Source organism: Camellia sinensis, chromosome 2, assembly GCF_055761805.1.
Source record: "Camellia sinensis isolate YWXY chromosome 2, ASM5576180v1, whole genome shotgun sequence".
NCBI lineage: Eukaryota > Viridiplantae > Streptophyta > Magnoliopsida > Ericales > Theaceae > Camellia > Camellia sinensis.
The window spans coordinates 92,102,584-92,115,918 of record NC_138962.1 but is presented as its reverse complement, the minus strand read 5'-3'; the positions used below and the strand labels follow the sequence as shown (position 1 = coordinate 92,115,918).

The 13,335-nt window shown below is 34.9% G+C and overlaps 1 protein-coding gene across 4 annotated transcripts; it reads right to left on the bottom strand.

Annotated features, from left to right (window-relative positions):
- Window positions 1–237: 237 nt before the first annotated feature.
- On the bottom strand, window positions 238–13,064 carry LOC114270609 (uncharacterized). Of its 4 annotated transcripts, XM_082915080.1 has the most exons (8): window positions 12,758–13,027; window positions 2,964–3,269; window positions 1,726–2,844; window positions 1,478–1,605; window positions 1,144–1,388; window positions 753–956; window positions 581–673; window positions 393–483 (listed from the first exon to the last, which is right to left on the bottom strand). In XM_082915080.1, the coding sequence occupies exons 4-5, from the start codon at window positions 1,578–1,580 to the stop codon at window positions 1,144–1,146; spliced, it is 348 nt and encodes a 115-aa protein (XP_082771206.1). In that variant the 5' UTR covers window positions 1,581–1,605; window positions 1,726–2,844; window positions 2,964–3,269; window positions 12,758–13,027; the 3' UTR covers window positions 393–483; window positions 581–673; window positions 753–956. The 4 variants fall into 4 exon arrangements, 3 of the variants coding, with proteins under 3 accessions (XP_082771207.1, XP_082771206.1, XP_082771205.1); XR_014361343.1 differs by lacking the exons at window positions 1,726–2,844; window positions 2,964–3,269 and adding an exon at window positions 238–272 and having other exon boundaries at window positions 388–483; window positions 12,758–13,064; XM_082915081.1 differs by lacking the exons at window positions 393–483; window positions 1,726–2,844; window positions 2,964–3,269 and adding an exon at window positions 238–272 and having other exon boundaries at window positions 12,758–13,054.
- Between the last annotated feature and the right edge of the window lie 271 nt (window positions 13,065–13,335).

Below are 13,335 nucleotides of genomic sequence, written 5' to 3'. Positions count from 1 at the left end.
TGATTAGATGTGTTTGTCAAGTTATTCGGAGCATGCTGAACATGGGAAACTTTGGACCTTAGCTCCGAATTTTCAGCTTCCATAACATCCATTGTTGTGTCTTGGTTTGCTTTATGACAAGATGTATCTCTCCATAAATTAGACGGGGAGACACCTAATCCATACATGCGAACTCGTCCATGTTTTTCTTTACCCATCACTTGTCCAAATGCATCATTTGGGCCCTTATTCGATAAATTTGCATTTAAGGTTGTCCTCTCATTCATTTCATCCTATAAGGTTGCAAAAACATAACTTAATATATACATTTCAATAACTCAACACTATAATGTGGAAATTTTAACTAATCTACAAGTTCAAATGGACATATAATTATTTGGTACATACTATCATTGCTTTCGTTGCCTCAGGGTTTCCAATCTCCTTTGTATAACATACTTTAAACATGTGAGCACGAGTTGGAGAGTGTCCCAACTTATTTTTCTACAAAATAATATATTTCAAAATATAAATTATATCATTCTGTCACATTATGTATACCTTATCATATTAAATATACAACATGAAAAGATAAATTAACCTGCTCCTTTCGAATACGTGGAAAACTTTTTGTTCGAGTAGTATGATTATACTTTCGCTCTGCACGACTTGCTTTGTTCTTATCACTTTGTGCCTAAAATTACAAATGCATAAATTAATGGTGTCCAAACTACAGCAAGTAAAATAACATAAAATGATCAGATCGAGTATACCTTTACTTCTTCGATGGCCCAATACTTAATAAGGTGTTCCCACTGATCATCATATACTCTACTATCTTTATAATGCTTTTGTTGGTCAAAACTCAAGTGGTTCTTATAATAATTTTTCTTTATGTTTGCCTTCCAGTCTTTTAACTTCTTACCAGAGCACTTCATAACCCACTTCCTAGCATGACTTGGAAGATCAAACTTTGACTGAAAAGAGAGAGAAAAAGAGCAAGAGAGAGAGAGAGAGAGAGAAGAATACAATGATAAAAAATTAATCTTCCGGCATAAAAAATTAAAAATAAACAAAATTATAAATAGTGTTGTTTTAATCACATTACTCATGTTTACTATTTTTCACATGTGATCATCTTTCGCACAATATTGTGTCATTTACCTATACAAGTGCCCATATGTGATCTTTGTAATGTTCTGGGACTTCATGCCAATTCTTGTAAATGAGTGGTGCATTTTTCCCATCACGCACAATAGTTCCAATGAACGATGATAACTTTGTTGCCAATTTGTCATCAGGTTGGCCAAGTTTGTTCCAATTGACTGTTAGGCGCTCATCATCACGAGTACCCCAAATATTACGCATTTGAGTGGGACCTTTAGTTTTCTTTTGTCCACTAGCACCATCTAGTTATAAAAATAAATAAATAATAATACTAATAATAAATTATATACGAAGAAATAATAACATTTTTATAAGGATTGAACTTGCATACCTGCATTATCATTGGGTTGACTAGAATTTGCCTGTATCTCAGATAGAGTTGACTCACTAAACTCACCAACATTGCCTGAGCAAAACTGAAGATATGGGTCCATAGGCTTTTTGCTTTATAGATGAATCCTAGTATGATTCAAGTAAAATAGACAAATCAAATTGTAAACTTAAAATGATCCAAATAAATTATCTGCAAATGAACAAAATACTTGAAGAAAATTAACAAAAAAAAAATTGTGAATTCACCTTTATTGCGTTGCTATCTTGGTAGTGACTAAATGTAACATATAGTGAATAAATATTTTGTAGCCACATATGAAAATCACATAGTTAAATTAAAAATGCATTATTCATTCTTCCAACAATCAAACTAAATTAACAAAAACAATGATAAAGAAAGAGAACAAAATGAAACTATAGAATTGTTTTCAAATATAAATAACTAGCAATGTTCAATAAGTTTAACAGTCACATAAGATCTAATTCTTCCTCATCTCCATCATCATGAACATCGTTGTCTCTCAACACCTGAGAAAGTGGTGCATCTACAATTGCAGCAGACATGTCTGTCCAAACCAAATCAAAATTATTGTCCCCATCACCACTTTGTGTATTACATACAACACTCTGCAAGTATGCCTCCACATTGTCCACAGAAGACCCCACATTCATATCATAAAAATCTCTCGGATTTATCTTGATAGCAACTTGCCAATCTTTGTGTTTCAGGTCTTCTACATACATTACATGTTCTGCTTGAGAAGCCAACACAAAAGGCTTAACATCTTTCATTAATCGTGCAAAGTTGACTAGTGTGCAATCTTTATCTTGTCTTTTCCCTGATTGTGACACCCATTCACCATTAAATAACACAACCCTCTTCCCAAACAAGTAATCTAACTCAATTATATCTGTTAACACGCCATAAAATGTAACATCTCCAGAGACCGGATTTCCATCTCTATCACTTGCAAAGCTTCGTGTTTTTGCCGTGACAATAATCCCACTATTTTGAGTTTTTCTCTTTCGCTCAATCTCCTTAGTATGGAACCTAAAACCATTTATCAAGTATCGCTTATATTTTGTGAAAATTCTATTTGGACCATGAGCCAAACATCTAAGCTCTTCAGTTATTTGACTATCCCCTGCATTATGCAATTCCTCAACATGTTTTCAGATAATTGACGACATAACTTCTGTAAGTGTGGAATGAAATTGAAGTTAATATCAAATCAAATTTTAAGGAACTTCAAAACACTGCTTACATGTTTATCAAGCCATGTTGGAAATGTTTCACTATGAATGCGATCAATGGCCATTTCACGAAGACGTGGATTTTGTATGGCAACAAGTCTACAGTGTTGTCTGTATGACATATAAAAGATTTGTGAGTGTGTGAAAAAAGTATGTAAAATAATAATAATAATAATAATAATAATAATAATAATAATAATGAAATTGATTACAGATGTCGAGTGTCTTACTCAATAAATTTGTTGACTGTCTCACAATTAAATAGCACATATCGATGTGCCTTTTCTTTTGTGCCATCATCCATTGTGTCTATCACGCCCTTACCTAATGGTCGGCCAGGCATTGAGAAAATAAATAATCCTTCGGTACCATTACCCCCCTCATCATAATTTCGAGACATCCAGTTGAACCGTGTCTTAACACCTTCCATATACCTCGAGCAAAATGTCAAGCATTCATTTGCAAGGTATCCTTTTGCCATACTACCCTCTGGTTGACTTCTATTTCGCACATATGACTTTAATCTACTCAAGTACCTATGCTTTGGAAAGTTCAAAAAAAAAAAATTTAACTCAAGTTCGATAATAACAAAAGTAAAATATAATAATGATGGTAAAGAAATATGTATTTTAATATAAACATTACCTCTCAACAGAATACATCCAACGTTAATTCACAGGTCCTGGTAATCTAGCCTCAGATGCTAAGTGAACCACCAAATGCACCATAATGTCAAAAAGTTAGGGGGAAATATTTTTTCAAACTTACAAAGTGTTATCGGAATTTGCTTTTCAAGACGCATAAAGTCTTGTGCCAAACCAACTTTAGAACATAACTCTCGAAAGAAATTACTCAACTCAATCAAAGGTGAAGTTACATGTGAACTCAACATTCCTCGAATTGCTAAAGGGAGTAATTGTTGCATCAAAATATGGCAATCATGACTTTTAAGTCCAAAGATTCTATGTTGCTTTAAGTCGATGCTTCGTGAAATATTCGCTGCATAACCATCAGGAACTTTAACAGTCTTCAAAAATTTACAAAAAACATCTTTTTCTTGTTTCTTTAATGAGAAACAAGAAGGAGGCAAGATGGTTTTATTTGCTGCATTTTCTTTTGGATGGAGTTCAGGACTTATACCTTGAAGTTTCAAGTCAAGACGTGCATTTAGATTATCCTTTGTCTTCCCCTCTAAATTCAGTAGTGTTCCAAGCAAGCTCTCACATACATTTTTCTCAATGTGCATCACATCAAGATTGTGACGCACTAGATTATCCTTCCAATATGGTAATTCAAAGAATATGCTTCTTTTCTTCCAATTATATGGTAATTCTGGATTAGTACTCATCTTTCCATAAGTGATATTGAAGCCATGTAACATATCCAATACTATAGAACCAGTTAAAGAATTGGGTCCAGTTCTTTTTTCTTTAGTACCATCAAAAGATCGCTCATCATCTCGAAATGCATGATGTTTGTCCAAGAATCGACGATGACCCATGTAACAATGTTTTTGGTCATGCTTCAACCACTAGAAGAATGTGTCTTTGTGGCATGAAGGGCATGCATACTTCCTCTTAGTACTCCACCCTGACAAATAAGCATAAGCAGGGAAGTCGTTGATAGTCCACATTAATGCTGCACGCAATTGGAAATTTTGTTTAATTGATGCATCATATGTCTCTACCCCATCCACCCATAATTCCTTTAATTCATCTATTAAAGGTTGCAAATATACATCAATATTATTTCCAGGTGCACTACGACCAGGGATAATCAATGATAATAGAAAATTGGTCTGCTTCATACACATCCATGGAGGCAAATTATATGGTATAAGAATTACAGGCCAGGTGCTATACGTGCTGCTCAATGTTCTAAAAGGGTTCACGCCATCACACGCCAACCCAAGTCTGACATTTCTACAATCTGCTGCGAAATTAGGATGTAGGTGGTCAAAAGTCATCTAAGTTGGAGAATCGGCAGGATGTCTCATACAACCGTCATTGGTGCGATCTTTTTTATGCCACTTCATAGATGATGCTGTTTTGGATGACATGAATAACCTTTGTAGCCTTGGTATCAAAGGAAAGTAATGTAGAACCTTAGAAGGTGTTTTATAGCTGCCTTTTTTAGAGGATGCCTCGTTGCCTGAATCATTTTGCTCTGTTACATACCTACATGTATGGCAAACATAACATTCAGAATCAATTTTGTGCTCATTCCTATACAACATGCAATCATTGGGACATGCATGAATTTTCTCATAACTAAGTCCTAACTCTATGACTATTTGCGCAACTTCATATATAGTATTAGGCAGTGTTACACCCTCTGGGAATGCCTCCTTCAATAACTCTAATAACGTGGTGAACGATTTATTACTCCATCCGCCTAAATTCTTGATATGAAATAACTGAAGGATGAATGAGAGCTTTGTAAAATTCCTACATTGTGGATAAAGCTCCTTTTATCCATCACGTATCAACTTGTAGAACTTCTCTACTTGTGGATTTGGTTTATCTCCCAGATCTTCAGGGTTGTCTCCATCGACTCTATCATCGTCATTTGAGATTCCAAATGCCTCGTGTACTAATCCATGTGTATCAATATTTAATTGTGGCCTATTCTGCATGTGTGTATCAAGACCTATTGTAGCAACAGATGATGCTTCACCATGTAAAACCCATTTAGTGTAACCCTTTGTGAAGCCATCACATGCTAAGTGATCATATGCAACTGATCGAGTGACGGGAAGTGTAAGTCCACACTTGATGCATAGACATATGATCTTATTCTCATAACTTGCATTAGTAAATGCAAAATCGAGAAATATGTCAACTCCTTTCTGGTATGCATCACTTAATCTTGATTGATACATCCATGTTTTATCCATAAGTAAACAATCTCGATTAAACAAGTGTCCAAAGTGTTTCTAGAACATTCAAACATGCATATATCAATAACAAGTATTTGAAAGTTATGATTGACAAAACCAACTAAACTTGATTTTGCAAGAACTATAAGATACAAACAACAATGAATAACATAACATATTCAATAGTCTTGGGTAGGGCCTAGGGCATGCCCCTTGTATGTTGTGTAAACGTTTTGTTTTTAATTTACGACTTACTTACCCAAAAAAAAATCTACCTCCAGGCAAGGATGTTATATGTTATTTTGTAAGGTAACTGTTGCAGGTTTGGCTAGCCTCTTTTAGGAAGTGTGTTGAGTGATGAGAACCATATAGATAGGGAGTGAGCGATCTACAAAGCTTTGTGGGTTGTGTGATGTAAGCCCTCAAATGGTTTTCTTATGGTTGAGCATGCACGTTGATTTGAATTGTTATAATTTGCTGCTAAAACTGAGTATTAGACTACTATGTAATTGTGAGTGTTACATGCTATTCAATTGGGGGGACGCCCTCAAAATAACAACATTAAACCCATCAATAAAGATATGCATTGATATGTAAAAGTTCCACATTCTTCCATTTATCAGAGTTCCATTACAAAAGTAATACATGTTAACAACAAAAGCAAATGCCCTATGGGCTTACAGCTTTCCAAGTTAACACTTGGTTACAACAAAAGAGTACTAACTCATATACACATTAAGCCCTTGGCTTGAATTTACATGTAATACATCAAAAAGTAAAACGACAAAAGTATGTCCGCCTCTAGCCTCCCAAGCTATGTCCTTGGAGGTGGCATGCTACCTGTACCTGAAAATGATATTCCCATATAGGGTGAGCCACAGCCCAGTAGAAATACACTAAACCAACCATGAACAATGACTAAAAGATTAGCAATTGATAGATGGCCAACACTGATACATTCACATAAATTTCATATTTATGTCATCCGACTTATGAGTCCAAGTTACTTTTCATTTTCCCTTTTTCAACAGATATGCATGTTAGCTCTATCATTATTTCAACAGATATGTATAAAAACTATATCCCACATTCACAGATAAGCATATAAGCTGTATCCACATTCTCAACAGATATGTATAACGACAATATCCCACATTCACAGATAAGCATATAAGCTGTATCCATACTTCACAAAGATAAGCATATGAGCTCTATCTTCACTTCTCTAGACAAGCATATGAGCTGTATCTACGGAGTTCATCCCCTATCTTCTCCCAACACTATCCGGTTTAGAGGTACATCCCCTATCTTCCCCTAAACCGCGGAGTACATCCCCCATCTCCTCCTCTACACATAACGTATACAAACACATTGGTTCTATATACAATCACTCAATACATATAGTTAATGTATTCTATCAACCGTCAAATTCCATGACACATTCCATTGATTAGTTTCCGTTTACCTAATCATCATGCATTGTCTACAACAATCACGACTATCCTCCACCGATAGCCCAAAGCAGTTATCTCTAAACAGAAAATAAATGCACAATGGATATTCAATCAACATTTCATTTCCTTATTTCTCACAATTAATTATCCCAATTAATCAAACAATGTAATTAGGTCATTATCCATAATTGACATTTCAACCTTTAGGTCCCATTTTCACCAATGATTCAACATTTTATTCCATTTCTCTATGCCAAACATGCATCTAGGTTTATTATGAATAAAACCCCAACTTTTGTAAAATGACACAAAAGCCCCAAACTTTCACCAAATTACCAAACCAACCCCAACATCTCAAAATACTAAAATTTAAAGACAAAATCCATAGAGAGGAGTAGGATATCCCTACCTCGAAGTTTGAGCCAAAAAGGAGATGAAGACTCGAAGATCAACGTGCTCCAAATCCAAACTTTTTCAGATTAAGTCGAAGCTCTCAACACCCTCTATCTTTTTAACAAAGGCCCTAGGCTAGATTCACACTCTAGGGAGATCAAATCTTAGAGAGAGTGTAGGTTTAGAGAGAGAGAAAGTCTCGGATCTAGGGTTTGAAAGAAAAAGAAAGTGAAAAACTGATGTTCAAAAACGCTACTGTCCGCTGATATAAAACACGCTCGCTCGAGCGAAGCCTTTGTCGCTCGAGCGACCAGACACAGAAAACTCTCGCTCGAGCCAAGAAGTTCTCGCTCGAGCTGAAAACTCAGAAGTGTGCTTGAGCGAAAGAATGCTCGCTCGAGCTAACAACTCAAACCCTCAGGTCTACAACCAGAAGCACGCTCGAGCGACAGACTTCTCGCTCGAGCGAAGAACAAGCCAGACCGCTCGAGCGAAGAAAACTCGCTCGAGCCAAGAAGTGCAACTCTCAGGTCCAGAACCAGACGCAATCGCTCACTCGAGCGAAGCCACTCTGGCTCGATCCACCAGGCACGTACTCAACTCTCGCTTGAGCGACCAACTCCTCGCTCGAGCGAAGGTCCAAAAATCTGGGCAGCAGCACTAGGCTCCCAAACACAACCAACCTGTAACAAACCTGCCCAACACATCCTATAACTCAATATACAAAGTAAAGAGGATGCAAACAAGATAATAAACAACTACCAACATCCACGGACACATGTCCGGATCACTGTACAACAAGGGGAAACCTGGGATCGCTATAACGTACGTTTGAATTAAATTATTTATGAGAATATTCCAATATTTGTGTCCTAAAAGTATCATAGGTTATTACAGCCTAGTATCTTATAGCATCTAACTTGACTTTTCCTTTTCCCCTTTCTAGGAATATTCTGAATGGTACGATATGTTTTGTGTATCCAGAGATGTCAGCCTTCTTACCTTAAGGAGAAAAAAATAAATAAATAATTTGTTTTTGTCTTCTTCCACCTTTATTGATATATATATATCTTGTGTTTTTTGTCTCATTTTATGAATTCATATATTGTTTCCTTACAATTCATATCTCTGAATGCAGCCGTACCCACATCTACACATTCGCAACAAGGAGTTCCCTTGGGGCATGTTATTTATTCCTTTGTGAGGCCTTAAATCTAATGGTAATTTAATTTTCTTCTTAATGGTATTTGGATCAATTGATTTTATCCTTTTTGGTAATAGTTTATATAGGCTCTAACCATATTTAATTTGGCACTCAAGAGATTGCTTTTTAAGTTGAAAAAAAGAGTTCTTTTATTTGGATTATTTGTGTTTATCGCTACATTTGACACAACAATTTGAATATCATTGGTTGCTTTGTCTTCAATTGGATAGATTACATGGAATAATGATCTACCATAGAGGGGCACTTAAATTTAAATTTCAACTAGGACCATGGTTTAAATTTATTTTTGTTGATGATCTCATACTGCAAGTATTATGGTGTAGAGTTGTAGGTTGAAGCCACCGACATTTAGCCATCCTTCCATTACTAGCACCTAAGCACAGCACAGACAAGCAGCCAAACACACAGCACAGACTAGCAGCTAAACATGTAAGCACCTAAGCTCCCAACTCAGCCATTTAGCCATCTTTCCATTACTAGCACCTAAGCACAGCAGCCCAGCATAAAGCAAGAAAAATCCAAAAAGAAACCCCAAAAAAACCAAAAGACAGCAGCAAGCATCCCAGACCAAAGACAGCATTCCAGAGAGCTGCAGACCAGAGACAGCAACCAAATAGATCAACAAACCCAGACAGCTACATACTAGATCAACAAATCAAACTCCAGATCAAACAGATCAATAGATCAACAAAGCATACTCTCCAGCCACAAAATAGATCAACCATCTAACTTACAGAGCTAGCATACTCTCCCAGACCAAAAGCAGACCCAGACAGCTGCATACTAGATCAACAGATCAAACTCCAGATCAAACAGATCAATAGATGAACAAATCATACTCTGCAGCCATAAAATAGATCAACAATCTAACTTACAGAGAAAAACAGAACAACCTTTATGTCTGTTGGATTTTTGCAAAACATATCAACATATCAAAGTTGATAGATGATGCAAAAAAGATCAACAGATCCGTAAACATAACATGCAGACTCAATTGCAGCCCCTAAAAGTATGATCTGTTACTTGATTCCTTACTTATTGCAAACACCACTTACCTCTAGTATCACTACAGCATCCCCAAAACATGCACCACAAAAACAACATTTATACTTCTGCACTAAATAGCAGCAAACAAACGTTGCAACTTCACCACTACTAACAAACCTTGTGACTGCTAAATATATGTGGAAAGATGTGCACATGCATGTTGTTAGATGATGCTGTTAAAGTTCAAACAGCAAGTTTGCATGTGGGTTTATATCATGCATTAAGAATTTTTTTGTTCCACTTAATTGCATGGGTTGTGAGAGGTTGCAACCTTTTCTTTGTTTTTTTTTTTTCTCTTAATTATTTTTAGCAGCATTTTTTTAACTCAAACTCTTTGGGCACAATTAACGGTGACATTTGTTGAATCTTTTATGATATGTACAGGTCCTGATGGCCTTTTTCAGACTAAGCATCATCATTGATCTTCGAAGGCCAAGATTGTGAGGATGTATCTAGGAATAATGATTGTTCAGCTCAATTCAGCGTGTGCCATCCGGAAATTTATTTTTTGAGACAAACTTTAAAATCTCCATGACTATTTAATGTCAAGACCTTCTCATTATGGAAACATGGTTTTTGGGCTGCATGTTGCAGGTTGTTGGCTATTTTGTGTTTCTTCTTTTGTCACTTTGTTGTTCGTATTCTGTTTGCTGTGAAATAAGGTTTTATGAATAGGATGTGCTCTTTCGAGTTCATTGGTTTACATTGATACTTCCAATTTCTTATTCTCGAGATGCTTAGTTGCCCTTGATAAGTATTTTTGTGATTGGCTCTCTCTCTCTCTCTGAGTTGCGGTCATCCCTCGAATGTCATGGCATGGCAGCAGACACTTGGATGCTCAACATTTTACCAACTGATATCGACATGGGAAAAGAATTCTATATTGTAACTCTGATTGTCATGTTAGACCAGAACATATTGCCTATAGATTATTTGCATTTGATGTTATGTCGTTAATGTGTCCCATCAAAAATTCTAAATGATAAAGTAGTAATATTACTTATGCAGATAAGCTTATGGAATAAATGAATACGTAATAAATAAATAAAAACAATCATAAAACTTGACTAACATCCATGACTAACTAGTTTCCATGGTTTACAACCTTAATTATAGAGGAAGTTAATTGTTACAATTGATTACAGAAAATTAATTATTATTAGTAATCAAAAGTAGCAAATTTGAGCTAAAATCTACGATAAAAAGAAGCTTCTAAGAGAAAACCCAACTCCAACCAATAAATTTTTATTGAAATTCTAAATCGAGTAGTGAAAAATCTTTTCAAAAATAGTAAATTTTCAAATTTAAAGGCTTAGACAAAGGGAATTGGCAAAAATTTAGTTAGTCACTATGCAATAGTGAGTATGTTAAATTAAAATGGATGTTTGGATTACTTCAATTTGAAATTTCATTCAAAATTAATACCAAAGGCATTTTATTTCTCAAGAATGTTGATAAGAACACTGGTAAATTAGAAAAGATGAGGTAAAAACACTGACTTTCTTTTTGCATGAGGTAGGAGGGAGTCGGGGGTTTGATATGGAGACTGATCTAGGCAGTTGAGCTTTAAGGGGATTACTTCAATTTGAAATTTCATTCGAAATTTAATGCCAAATACATTTTATTTCTCGAGAGAATTAACAAGAAACTGGTAAATTAGAAAAGTTTACCCTCACTAACGATAAGGGTGGTTAGTTGAGCCAAAAACAATTTGAACAAGTGGCGAGGAATGTGAATAAGTTGATTGGTAAAGACAAAAACGTGGGCAAGTGATGATTGTACTAAGAAGAAAATAGGAGGAAAAACATCCTCTAGGAAGAAAGGGGAACTTAAAAGTAGGATGTAAAAAAACACAATCAAATTGACTCAACCTGCTGATCTTGGTCAGGTCTGTAGTTGCATACAGTGTTTTGTATAGATGTAGGCTTATAGCTTCATTCTTTACTCATTCCACACTAGGAAGAATCACTGGACATTGTTTATTTGCTCCTTTACTTTTCTATTTCCTAATGATATTTACTGAGCAAGAGAGTAAAGGAAATTTTTGTTATTTTTTTCCTCATAGAAGTGAATACATAACTATAGTTGCATAATTCATTAAAAACATTTACACACCAATCAGTGTGATTATTCCAAGTCAAATGTTTTTTTCTAGGTGCTTGGATGGAGTACCAGTGTAGAATGCTAATTAAAAAAATCATATTGTGATAAACTAAGTAAAAGTGTATCTCTAAGGCTCAACGGTCTACTTGTCTCATGCATTGGATCGGTTAGAAAAAAAGTGCAAGTTCTAAATATGCCACACTATTTTTTGTATGCTGATTTCTAGTTAAGAATAAGGCGGGGCACTGGTTCAATTGTTGAAAATACAGCTTATCATCTTGAGGTTGTGGGTTTGAACCTGAGGGCATTCGCTTTATTCTCAGTGGTGCTCTGTTCTTTCCTTGGAGTATGTTAAATACAAACATCCATTTTAATTTATGTGATCATATGATTGTTAAGTTCTATTTTATGAAACAATGACCTCATAACCACATCAGGTTGATTGTCTTAATCAATGCTGGAATTAGCTAAGTACATCTAGATCTTGTGAAGTAGAGTTTAGCATAAAAGGCTCTATGAGATCAGATCATAGTTACGGAACCATATATATATCATGTTTTTTGCAGCTTAATCAACATATACTACAACAATCTGACATAAACAAAAATAATTTCCAATTATTCATGAGCTCGTCCAATATTTCAACTAATTAACAGCATAACCAATAAACATAAATATTAAATAAAACTCACTGAAGCATTTAAACAAACACTTGCAAGATATTAAATAAAATCACAACATAAATATAATAATAGTAAATTAAAAATAACCTTTTATATTGAAAGATGAAAATTAATAAATTCATGAGATAAAAGATTAGATTTTCAGATTGTATAAAGTTTTATGCCTAAAACAAGAAGATCATAAATAAGTGAGAAAGAGGCATTGTGTGTCTGATGAGGGTAAGAAAGAGAGAAAGAATACCTAATGAACTCTGATCGTAGAAGATGAAAACAAAGCAAATTCGTGGTGTAGATGGTAGATAAGGATTGAATGGAAGACAAAGAATGATAAAAACTTGCTTCATATTTCGGCTCCCGCGATTTTGACCCGCCGAAATCAAATTTGGTTCACCAATTTCAAGAAAATCAAACTTCCCCCTGTCTCTATCTCGATCGCCTCTGCGGATTTTGCCTCATCAGATATGGTTTGTTTCCTTCAGTTCGTTATTTCCTTGGTTGTATAATATATTAAAAAAAAAAGGAAGAGAAGAGTTTGGCTGAATAAGGATGCTTGATTGAGTTTGTTCATATTGTAAATAATAAAAAATAAAAAAAATTAACTTTGGTCCTTATATTTTTTGTTAAATCAATTATAACCTGTAATTTTTAATTTTATATTAATTTTCTCTAATTAATAATACCATTTGTGTTTTTAATGAAAAATAATCACTGAATTTGTTGAGATTAACTGAACAAGTTGAGCAAATTTATTATTTTACCTCTAAAAGAATGACATAGCTCACTTGTATGCATATTTTTCATTAAAAAATGCTAACAATT

Bases quoted from the DNA above. Each gene is read 5' to 3' on its own strand.
- LOC114270609 (XM_082915079.1), bottom strand. From the start codon at position 1,580: ATGGACCCATATCTTCAGTTTTGCTCAGGCAATGTTGGTGAGTTTAGT. The intron at 1,389-1,477 runs GTATGCAAGTTC...TTTTATAACTAG, and splicing joins TCAACCCAATGATAATGCAG to ATGGTGCTAGTGGACAAAAG.